At 51.9% G+C, this 12,502-nt stretch overlaps 1 protein-coding gene across 1 annotated transcript; it reads right to left on the bottom strand.

The window, feature by feature from the left end:
- Positions 1–16: 16 nt before the first annotated feature.
- FPSE_10803 (uncharacterized protein) lies at positions 17–12,435 on the bottom strand (the record flags this gene model as incomplete). Its single annotated transcript, XM_009263920.1, has 1 exon — positions 17–12,435. A coding segment is annotated over one exon (12,419 nt), but the record flags the coding sequence as incomplete, so codon positions are not given.
- Positions 12,436–12,502: the final 67 nt, after the last annotated feature.

The following is a 12,502-nucleotide window of genomic DNA, read 5'->3' on the forward strand; positions in this document are numbered from 1 at the left end:
TCTCGTAATCCATCGCCTAAACAACTCCGCTTGCACACTTGGCACCATCACCGTTCAAGTTCAAGAGTGCGCCTCCAGGAATAGGCACAGGATTAGCTGTGACTCCGGGACTCAGATCGAACCTCCAAGTTTGCCCAAGAAGGTTTTCTTGCGCAAACAGCACATTGTTAGGCGCTGCTATAGTAGCGCCCCAGAGCAAGTTGAGGGCTGTCAGGAGCAGGCTGGGGTAGGTTCTGTAGGTGAACCACGTCTTTGTATCGATTGACCAGCGCACAACGTTTGTTCGTACGATACCATTGCCAATAACGGATGCCTGAACCGAGTAGAGATAGTTACCCATACCGGGCAGGTAGCTCCAGTCACCCACGGCGGTAACGAGACCTTGAGTAATTGATGTTCCTTCTGTAGCCACCTTTCCAAAGGTGGAAGATCCTTTCAGAAGATCAATCGCCCAATACTTGGCTCCGCTTTCAGAAACCCACAGTTTGCCGGTATTGTCGAAATCACCCATGCTGATCGCTGATGTTTTGAGATACAGTGGCAGAGCCTCCCAATTACCGTTGGCGGCGATCCGGATAAGTTGCATCTGCTGGCATGGTGTTAAAAGACATAAAACACTAAGGATAAGACCCCTTGACATAAAGCCGTAGATGTAGTTGTCGGTAGGGTTGAAACCGATGCCTTGAATAGCTAGACCGTTGCCCACGCTGGGGTTAATTAATGCTCTGTCACCCGTGACTAGGTTGACTCTCGTCAGACCTGGAGTCAGCAAGCCTCCAACGATGTACCCGTATCCGTTACAGTCAAACGTCGGCATGCCAGTGGCTGCTATGCTGGTACTTGTGGAACTACTAGATGTAGTAGACGGAACAAGAGTCTCGATGATGACGGTACCTGGGTCTCCAGATGCTGCAGGCGCTATGTAGAATGTTGTTCCAGCAGTAGCCGTGCTAGAAGCTGCTCTAAAGATTGTGGTCGTTGTTGTAGGAACGATTACCGCTGGAGGAGTTTGGGTTTGGATGATGACTGTTCCTGGATCACCTGCTGCGCCTGGAGTGAGGTAGATTGTTGTTGCTACTGAACCTCCTGTTGTGCGAGTGACGTTTTGTACTACAAGAGTGGTGGTAGGGGTTTGAATAAGGATAGTTCCAGGTTCGTTCGGCGCGGCGGGGGAATAATAGATTGTTGTGGTTATGCCAGCTGGTCCTCCAATTGTACGTGTGACGTTCTGGATTACTGGTTCAATGGTAGTTGTTGGTGTCTGGATGATAACAGTGCCAGGGTCGTTGGGTGCTGCAGGGGAATAATAGATCGTGGTAGTAATACCAGCTGGTCCTCCAATTGTCCGCGTGACATTCTGGATAACAGGCTCAATGGTAGTTGTTGGGGTTTGAATGAGAACAGTACCAGGTTCATTGGGTGCTGCAGGGGAATAATAGATCGTGGTAGTAATACCAGCTGGACCTCCAATGGTTCTTGTGACGTTCTGAACGATTGGCGCTGGGGTAGGAGTGGGTGTAGGCGTCTCAATCACAACTGTGCCGACCTTATCAGGATCATTTGTCGCAGGAGGATAGTATATAGTTGTCGCAACTGAGCCAGATCCGCCGCTATAGATGGTCGTGTTTCTACCCACGGCTGATGTAGGGGTTTCTATGATAACGGTGCCGAGATCGCCTGGTGCTCCGGGTGCTAGTGTAGTAGTCCTGGAAGCAGTGGCAGATCCACCACTGAAGATGGTTGTGTACCTAATCTCAGCAGCAGTCGTTGGCGTCTCAATGATGACTGTGCCAAGATCTCCCGGCGATCCAGGGGCTAAAGTTGTTGTCCGAGATGCTGTTACGGATCCGCCACTGAAGATGGTGGTATATGTAATCTGACCAGCGGCTGCAGTCGTTGGCGTCTCAATAATAACTGTACCTAGGTCTCCAGGAGCACCTGGCGCCAGAGTAGTCGTTCGAGAGGCTGTCACAGGCCCTCCGCTGAAGATGGTGGTATAGCTGACCTGACTGGTAGTAGTAGCAGTTGGCGTTTCAATGATAACTGTGCCAAGGTCCCCTGGCGATCCAGGAGCCAGCGTGGTCGTCCGAGACGCCGTCACAGAACCCCCACTGAAGATGGTCGTATAAGTAATCTCGCCAGCAGCTGTAGTCGTTGGTGTCTCGATGATAACCGTGCCAAGGTCTCCCGGTGACCCGGGAGCTAGAGTGGTTGTCCGCGAGGCTGTCACAGGTCCTCCGCTAAAGACAGTGGTATAGCTGATGTCATCAGCAGCAGCTGTACCCTCTCGGATAATTGGAGTCTCGATAATAACGGTACCGAGTTCTCCTGGAGAGCCAGGAGCTAGGGTTGTTGTGCGAGATGCAGTCACAGATCCGCCGCTGAAGACAGTAGTGTATTCGATCTCAGCTGTGCCCTCACCATTGGTAGGTGTTTCAACAATGACTGTACCAAGATCTCCCGGTGACCCAGGAGCGAGTGTTATAGTTCGAGAGGCTGTTCCAGATCCTCCACTGAAGATTGTGGTGTACTCGATCTCCTCTTCTTCGTTGCCTCCTGTAGGCGTCTCAACAATCACTGTACCAAGGTCTCCCGGCGAGCCAGGAGCAAGTGTTGTCGTTCGAGGCGCTGTTACGGGACCACCGCTGAAAATTGTGGTATACTCAATCGCATTGTCTCCAGTCGGTGTCTCGACAACCACAGTACCAAGTTGTCCCGATGATTCAGGGGGGATGGTAGTAGTTCGAGGAACATTCGCAGGACCGCCGACAAAAATGGTTGTGTACTGAGCTTCTTCATCGACGGCTGAGGTGGGAGTCTCGATAACAACTGTACCGAGATCCCCTGGAGAGCCAGGCTGCAATGTGATTGTGCGACGAGCTGTAACAGATCCGCCGCTGAAGATGGTAGTATACTCAACATCATCAGCAGGGCTGGCAGCTGTTGTTGTCTCTTCTTCATCGCCAGAACCTGTAGGTGTTTCAATGATGACAGTACCGAGGTCTCCGGGGGAGTCAGGGGACAAGGTGGTTGTGCGACGGGCAGTGGCTGATCCCCCACTGAAAATAGTAGTATACTCTATTTCATCGACAGTGGCAGTAGGTGTCTCGATTATGACAGTACCAAGATCTCCTGGCGTGTCGGGTTCGAGGGTAATAGTGCGAGTAGCTGTCGCAGGGCCACCACTGAAGATGGTTGTGTACTCTGCGTCGTCGTCAGAACCTGTAGGTGTCTCAACGATAACGGTAACAAGGTCTCCTGGCGAGTCTGGCTCGAGAGTGATAGTACGAATAGCAGTACCAGGACCACCGGCGAAAATAGTTGTATACTCAGTATCGTCGGCTTCATCTGAAGCGGTAGGGGTTTCGACGACAACAGTTCCAAGCTCGCCGGGAGTATCAGGCTGCAATGTCCTTGTAGTAGCAGCAGTTACCGGACCACCGCTGAAGATGGTAGTGTATTCGATGTCGTCAGCATCATCTGTGGCAGTCACCTCGGCCCCAGTGGGAGTCTCAACAATGACTGTTCCCAGTTCACCAGTAGTGTCAGGCTGTAGCGTTATAGTGCGCGTAGCTGTTCCGGATCCGCCACTGAAGATGGTTGTGTACTCAACTTCGTCGGCATCATCTGTGGCGGTCTCTCCAGCACCAGTGGGAGTCACGATGATGACGGTTCCTAGTTCATTAGGGTCATCAGGCTGAAGTGTCGTAGTTCTGATGGCAGTTCCCGATCCACCGCTAAAGATAGTGGTGTAATCAATTTCTTCAGCGTCATCTGTGGTAGTGTCTGCAGAGCCCGTAGGAGTGATAACGATGACGGTATCCAGTTCGTCAGGAGAGTCGGGCTGAAGTGTAGTAGTACGAATGGTGGTTCCAGATCCGCTACTAAATATGGTTGTATACTCGACTTCTTCGGCATCATCTGTAGTAGTTTCTCCAGAGCCCGTGGGAGTCACGATAATAACCGTTCCCAGGTCATCGGGATCATCAGGCTGAAGTGTCGTAGTGCGAATAGCAGTTCCAGATCCTCCACTAAATATAGTTGTGTACTCGACTTGTTCAGTGTCGTCTGTTGTGGTGGACGTGACCCCATCCCCAGTTTCCTCGGCGCCCGTGGGAGTGACGACAATAACCGTACCGAGTTCAGCTGGATCATCAGGCTGAAGTGTCGTAGTTCTAATAGCAGTGCCAGATCCACCACTGAATATAGTAGTGTACTCCACCTCTTCTTCGTTGGAGCCAGCAGTCGGCGTCTCAATGATTACTGTATCCAATTCACCAGAGACTGTAGCTGAAACATATCTTGTCTGCGGTACACTAACAGGACCGCCGATATAGACTGTAGTATTCGGCCGACCTTCAGGCGAGACAACAACTCCTGTAGCTGTGTCGGTGGCGGTCTCCTCATCTTCTGAGCCATCAATGGGTGTCTCTACGACAACGGTGCCTGGCTCACCAGATTGACCAGTGAGGGTGAGGGTTGTCGCAGCCGTTACTGCAGCTCCCCTGGTGATTGTGGTGGCAATTGTCTCTCCATCACTTCCGTTGTCAGTCACTGAAGGCTCTTCGCCGGAAGACCCTGTCGGAGTCTCGATAAGGATGGTATCTGGAGCACCTGATACACCTGGGATGGTGATTGTTGTCGCAACAGATACAGGACCACCTGTGACTATGGTTGAAGGTTCAATCGCACCACTACCAGCGGCTGGTTCAGTTGGTGTCTGGATGAAGACGGTATCGGGTCCACCAGACACTCCTGGAATCGTAACAGTTGTGGCAGCGGTCACGGAGCCGCCTCTGGTGATGGTAATATACTCGACCTCGCCATCTCTAGTAGTTTCTGCAGGCGTCTCAACAACGACAGTGCCTGGTTGGCCCGAAACACCAGGGATAGTGATAGTCGTGGCAGCTGAGACGGTGTTGCCTCTGGTAATTGTAGTATACTCAGGTTCGGTGTCACTGGGGGACTCTGTAGGCGTCTGAATAAATACCGTGTCGGGCCCGCCAGATATGCCCTGAACCGTAACTGTAGTAGCAGCAGTCACAGAACCGCCTCTCGTGATAGTTGTATACTCGACAGCACTTCGAGAGGACTCCGCAGGCGTCTCAACGACAACAGTGTCTGGTTCACCAGGCTCACCAGGAATGGTGATTGTTGTAGCGGCTGAGACTGGGCCACCTCGAGTAATTGTAGTGGCCTCAGTAGTTGGTGTCTCCACAAGAACTGTATCGGGCTGGCCTGACACACCTGGGATAGTAATTGTTGTTGCTACCGAGACTGGTCCACCTCTTGTGATTGTAGTCGCCTCATTCTCTCCGTCTGTGGCAGTTGGTGTCTCAACGAGCACTGTGTCGGGCTCCCCTGACACACCAGAGATAGTAATCGTTGTTGCTTTTGAGACAGGTCCTCCTGTAGTGATTGTGGTAGCATCATTACCACCTGCTGGGGCAGTTGGCGTCTCAACATAAACCGTGTCTGGCTCCCCTGGTGCACCTGGGATGGTAATGGTCGTTGCCTCTGATACAGGACCACCTCTAGTAATCGTAGTAGGCTCCAAGTCATCATCAGTGCCCGAAGCTGCGCTGTCGGCTACGGTAGTTGGGGTTTCCACATAAACAATATCTGGTTGGCCGGAAACACCAGGAACAGTGATTGTTGTCGCAACCGAGACTGGGCCACCACGTGTAATAGTAGTGGCATCAATACCGTTGCTGCCAGTTGAGTCGTCGGCTGACATAGTTGGGGTTTCCACGTATACCGTATCTGGTTCTCCTGACGCACCTGTGATAGTGTATGTGGTCCCAACAGACACTGGCCCGCCTACGGTGATTGTTGTGGCTTCCACTTCACTGTCAGTGGTCTCTGAAGCTGCATCATCAAGTGATGTGGTTGGTGTCTCGACGTAAACAATATCCGGTCCTCCCGATACACCGGGAACAGTAATAGTCGTTGCGACGGACGCTGGGCCACCCCTAGTGATTGTTGTAGCTTCAACTTGATCGTCGTCAGTTTCAGAAGCTGCATCGTCGTCTGATACTGTTGGAGTCTCCACGTAAACAGTATCTGGTCCTCCCGATACACCAGGCACGGTGACTGTCGTTGCAACGGAAACTGGGCCGCCTCTTGTAATAGTTGTAGCTTCAACTTCCGCGCCAGTTGGGGTCTCGATGAGAACTGTATCTGGCTCTCCCGACACGGTGGCGGATATAACTATTGTTCTTGTCGCTGAGCCTGAGCCACCACCGAAGATCGTAGTAGTTCTCTGACCACTTGCAGCTTCCGAAGTCTCGGCTTCAGCACCAGTGGCCGGTGTCTCGATGAGTACTGTATCCAGTTCTCCAGAGACTGTTGCAGAAATGTACAAAGTCCGAAGAGAAGTGACTGGACCACCGCTGTAGATTGTAGTGGCGGTGGGTCTGCTGGGAGTTACAACAACGACAGTGCCTGGCTCACTTGGATCGTCTGGAGGGTAGTACAAGGTCTCCGTAGCTGTTCCTGAAGCTTCACTAAAGACGGTGGTGTTTCCAGGTTGACCAGTTGCACCAGGCTCATCTGTGATCGTTCCAGTCTCAGGTACACCTGTTGTTGCGTCGTCCTCCGTAGGTGTCTCGACGATGATAATTCCGCCTTCGCCGGACGATGTGGGTGGTATGTATATAGTTGTGGTGACACTAGCCGGGCCTCCACGGATGACAGTAGAGTTGCCGCCGGAACCTGTAGGAGCAATTGTGATTGCATCATCATCACCAGTATCGCCTGTTGGATACTCAACAATGATGGTTTCGCCCTGTCCTGATACTGTTGGTGCAACGTAGATAGTACTTGTAGCTGAACCAGATCCACCGCTCGTCACTGTAACATTTCCAGGAACAGAGATTGCACCAGTGTCGCTGGGCTCTGCGTCTCCATCCCCCTGTGTAGGCGTCTGGATAACCATTGTAGTTGAGTCTCCAGAAGCACTTGGTGTCAAGTATATAGTCGTAGTAGCAGTACCTGGCCCGCCGGTATAAACGGTCACATACGTTGGGCTGTCGAGAGGAGTCTCAATGATGATCGTGCCAATGTCATCTGAGTCTGTACCTGGTACGAATCGAGTCGTGGCAGCGGTAGCTGAAACGCCGGTGTAGACAGTGACATTTTCAGGTGCTTTGACAGCGGGAGTCTCGATAATGATAATCCAAGGTTCGCCAGATGCTGTCGGGGATACATAGACCGTTCGGGTACCGGTAGCTGAGACTCCACTGTATACCGTGCTGTTGGTTATAATGTCTTCATCAACACCAGACGTGGGGGTCTCAATGACAATAGTACCAGGTTCGTCGGTGACTATGGCAGGAATATAAATGGTCTGCGTGACTGTCGCAGGACCGCCAGTGACAATGGTAACGTTTCCGATACCCGTAGCCTGAGGTCCAGATGTTGGAGTCTCAATAACCACGGTGCCCTGATCCCCTGATAGAGTAGCAGGAATATATCGAGTCGTCGTCGACAAAGCAGGGCCACCGCTGTAAATTGTCACGTTACCTCCAGAAGTAATAACAGCAGTTGGACTTCCTGCCTCTGTGCCTGTAATTCCAGCAGACACATTGTCGGGATTCGATGTGGGTGTTACAACGATGAGTGTCCCGGCTTCACCTGAAGCAGTAGGGGGGATGTATGTAGTTCGGGTGGTTGAGTCTGAGCCGCCTCTGAAGCTGGTGAAGGTGGCAGTTGCCTCAATGACATCTATGTCGGTGATGGAGTCAGTCTGAGAAGCGTCTCCAGTCTCTTCTGCATCTTCATCATCAGTAGCACTAGCTTCAGAACCACCGGTTGGTGTGACGATAATCAAAGTGCCGGGTTCATCTGAAGCCGTAGGAGGGATGTAAGTGGTGCTTCGTACCGACCCAGGACCACCTTGGTACACAGTAGTAGTTGTTGTCGCTGATATGAGATCTGTATTTAGATCCCCAGTGGTACTTGCAGACCCCTCAGTTGGGGTGACGATGATTAGAGTACCAGGCTCATCCGAAGCAGTAGGAGGGATATAAGTGGTACTCCTTACTGAGCCAGGACCACCTTGGAATACAGTAGTAGTTCTAGTCGCTGAGATCAGATTTGTATTTGAATCGCCAGTCTCCTCCGCATCCTCATCACCAGTGGTACTAGCCTCAGATCCCTCGGTTGGTGTTACGATGATCAGAGTGCCAGGTTCATCGGAAGCGGTAGGAGGAATATAACTGGTAATTGTTACTGAGGCCGGGCCACCTCTAAATATGGTGGAGGTTGTTGTCGCTGAGATGGAATCAGCATCGGGATCACTTGGATCGTCCGTCTCCTCCGCATCTTCGTCGCCAGTGGTACTGGCAGATCCCTCAGTTGGGGTGACGATAATCAGAGTTCCAGGTTCATCAGAAGCAGTAGGAGGGATATAGATGGTACTTCTTATCGAGCCAGGGCCATCTTGATACATAGTAGTAGTTGTAGTTGCTGAGATGGAATCAGCATCGGGATCACTTGGATCGTCAGTCTCTGCCGCATCTTCGCCTCCAGTGGTATTGGCTCCAGACCCTTCGGTTGGCGTGATAATGATGAGTGTTCCAGCCTCTCCAGAGACTGTGGGAGGGATATAACTAGTGACGGTAACAGAAGCTGGCCCTCCTCTAAAGCTTGTCACTGTAGTGGCAGCCGAGATGATGTCTCCATCGTCATCAGTGTCGCCAGAGCCACCGGTGGGTACTTCAATAATAATAGTCCCAGCTTCGCCCGAGGCAGTGGGAGATACATACACAGTCCGAGTGACAGACCCTGGAACACCACTGGAGATAGTAACATTGGGTAGAACACCAGGAGGCAGGTCTGTTTCTGTGCTTTCATCAGAGCTGCCAGTAGCAGGTGCTTCAATGTAGAGAGTGCCAGGTTTGCCAGTAACCGCGGGCGGAACATAGTAAGTCGTTGCCCTTGTGCCAGTACCCTGAACAAAGACAGTCGTGGTCGATTCGGCAGAAATAACATCACCAGTTGTAAGAGCTTCAGGGTTGGCAGTAAGACCACTACTGGAGGTTCCGGGAACGGGTGTCTCGATGACAATTGTTCCTGGTTCACCTGAAGTCTTCGGTGCAATGTAAGACGTCTTGCGTGTGGTCGCAGTACCAGCTGTGAAGATGGTAAAATTGGCTGTTCCAGTAACCGACGCAATTGTTGTCTGGAAGCCAGGAACAGTTGCTGCAGTCCCGGTCTCTTCCAGTTCGGTCTCTGAAGCTGGAGTCTCGATGATGACTGTCCATCGATCGCCACTTGATGTCGGTGGAATGAAGATTGTCTGGCGAGTCGATTCTTCGCCAGATCTATAGAGTGTGAGATTACCTTCGGCTCCAGGAGATGGAATTTCACTGGGAGCCGGTGTGATTGTTGCATCAGAGTCCGTGCCCTCGTTGACGTCGTCTGAAGACGATTCATCATCAGTCTCCGAGGCAGGATTCTCAACAATAAATGTACCAGGATCTCCCGAGACATCAGGTGGGAGGTAGATGGTTGTTGCAACGGTTCCAGTACCCTGTGTAAAGATAGTGGTGCCAGATCTGGTGTCTGTACTACCAGTAGCGTCTGTATCAGGCACAGGAGTCTCGATTACAAATGTACCCGGCTCATCAGGATCATCGGGTGGGTAGTAGATAGTGACTGTAGCTGATCCAGTTCCAGGACTAAAGATTGTGGTAAATGCAGTAGCGGATGGAATTGGGCCTGTCGGTGTCTCTATGATAACAGTACCAGGTTGGTCAGAAGCGCTGGGGGACATGTAAAACGTCCTCCTGATACTACCACCTCTGAAGAGAGTGATGTTGGCTGTTCCGGTAATAGCAGGGGCAGTAGTAAGGGTATCATCATCCCCGTGAGCGGTTGCTCCCTCAGATTGGGTCTCAGAGACTGGAGTCTCGATGATTGCGGTCCAAGGATCGCCAGTCTCCTGAGGTGGGATGTATACTGTTGTTCGGAATTGTCCTCGACCTGCTCGGAAGAAAGTAACTGTTGACAAGTCTCCATCGGGTTCTTCGGTGGTTTGGGTGCCATCTTCTGTGATAGTGTCTGCGGGTATTCCTGCGGACACATCAGTGGTGGCCTGGTTGCCATCTTCAGTGTTGGATTCAGAGTCATCCGTAGCAGTAGCAGTAACAGTAACAGTTGCCGAGTCTCCATCCCCGTCTCCATCGGTATCACTAGTTTCCGCAGGCTCGCCTGCATCATCAGCATCGGTAGTAGTTACCACATCGCCGTCACCGTCGCCAGCGCCATCAGTAGCACTGGTTACTGCAGACCCATTTGCCTCTGTGGCGCTTGTTTCTTCCGCATCATCGTCACCTGTCTCTGATGCTTCGCCATTCGAAGCACTATTCGAAGCATCGGGATCAGACGTTGCGCTGCCAGTAGGGTTATCAGTGATAATGTCCCCGGTCTCAGCATCAGGATCCTCATCGTCCGAAAGAGATCGATCTTCGGAGACAGTACTAGGTAATGGGCTAGTGGGAACTGGCATTTGAGGAGTGATCAAACTCGTGCCCTCATCGTCTGAACCGGGCTCTTCAGTCTCCTGAGCACCGCCTGACAGTGTCTCAGAGCCAGTTTCTTCCGCATCAGGGTCTTGAGCTGTAGCTGTATCAGTGGCACTGGTTTCCGCATCGTCATCTTCACCAGTCTCAGAAGGCACATCACCTGAGACACTGGAAGATTCCTCGCTGTCTGTATCGTCGGATGTAGCAGAGCTGGACGGTTCAGCAACGATTGGCGCACCATTAGAAACAACGGTTGAAGGCTCAGGATCCTCGTCGTCGACAAGAGTTGTTCTTCCTGGACCTCCCGCAGGCTCTCCTGTGAGACCTGACTTCGTGGAAGAAGAGTCAGCGTCTCCTTCTCCATCACGAGCCGTAGCAGTCGATTCATCAGATAGTGAAGTAGTATCACTATCAGGGCTTGACTCCCCAGTCGAAGTCGCTGGCTCTTGTTCTTCATCTCGTGAGCTACTAGTTGAGGAGATTGTTGTCCTGCGAGCTGTGGATGTCTCTTCATCACCTTGTGGTACACGATCAGACTCTGCCACACTTTGCGAACCAATCAATGTGTCAATATTGATTACCTCCTTCGATGTAGTAGTGGAAGTCTTCGTTGTTGTCTGAGAAGAAGAAGGCCTCGAGGAGGTGGACGATCCTTGGCCGGCTGTTTCTCCGCCAGGTCTGGTGTTCACATTTGGCGACGTCGTACCGCTAGACTTTGTGGTAGAAGAGCGGGATGTTAAAGATGTAGTGACTGAGCTACTTCGTGTGTTGCGTTGAGTTGTGCTTTCCTCGGTATCGTCAGTTCTGGTCCCAAGGTCTTCCGGATTGCCCTTGAGAGACGCAGTTGAAGATGTAGAACTTGATGCTCGCGATGAAGCAACGACTGAGCCGCTCGATCCCCGGCCAGATTTTGTGGATGACGAAGTTGATTTGCTTCCAACGGTGGATGTGGAGGATCTGGTCTTTGATGTAGAAGTATCGGCCTTGTCTGAGCCTCCATTGACATTAGATGAAGTTTTACTCGAATCTTCTGTGGTCTGAGAGGAACTCGCGGTCGATTTGCGACTTGTTGTACTTATACCACTACCACCAGGTCGAACAGCCGTGTCTATCGAACCAGAAAAAGTTGACTTGGACGATGAAGTCTTTGTACTCTTAGTGCTTGGGCCTGGAGACGCCTCTGGTGAAGTATTTGCCAAAACTGTAGAGTCGGCAGGATCTTGACCTGCGTCCCCGTTGCCGTTGGTGGTGGAGGCCTGTTTAGAGCTTGCAGACCGACTGTTGGAAGGCCTTGTGAAGCTTGTACCACCCACAGCACTACGACTTCCCATGCCCTCTAGATTGCCCTTGAGACTGGTAGTTCGTTTGGTGGTTGTAGATTTTCGGGTAGATGACTTGCTATCGCTGAGGGTCTTAACGACATTGGAAGTGATTTTGATGACTTTGCTGCCGGAGGTGGTAGTGTATGTTGTGGGTTTCGTCACCACGACTGGCGATTTAGTCGAGGTTGAACGTTTTGAAGTGCTTGACTTGCGACCTGATGACTTGCGACTTGACTGATCTTCATCCCCCGGGCGATCGCCTCCACCCAGTGTACCTCCATTGCCGCCTTTCGAGCCGCTTGAGTCGCCACTGTCAGAGCTACCGTCCGAATTGGCTCCTGGTTGGCTACCTTTGCCATTGGTACTTGCACTGCCTGAACCTGAAGATGCGCCGTTTCCAGATGAATCACCGTCGGCATCACCTTCGCCGTCATCATCTTGCGATCCAGATCCGTTGCCTTGCACGCCGCCGCTTCCAGTTTCATCGTCATCGTTGCCGTTAGAGCCTCCATTGCCAGAGCTACTTCCTTGCCCCGATCCGTTAGATCCTGATCCTGAACCTGATGATCCAGAGTCTGATGATCCTGAGCCAGAGCCAGAGCCAGAGCCAGAGCCAGAGCCAGAGCCAGAGCCAGAGCCAGAGCCAGAGCC

Source organism: Fusarium pseudograminearum, chromosome 2 (genome assembly GCF_000303195.2).
Source record: "Fusarium pseudograminearum CS3096 chromosome 2, whole genome shotgun sequence".
Taxonomy (NCBI): Eukaryota; Fungi; Ascomycota; class Sordariomycetes; order Hypocreales; family Nectriaceae; genus Fusarium; species Fusarium pseudograminearum.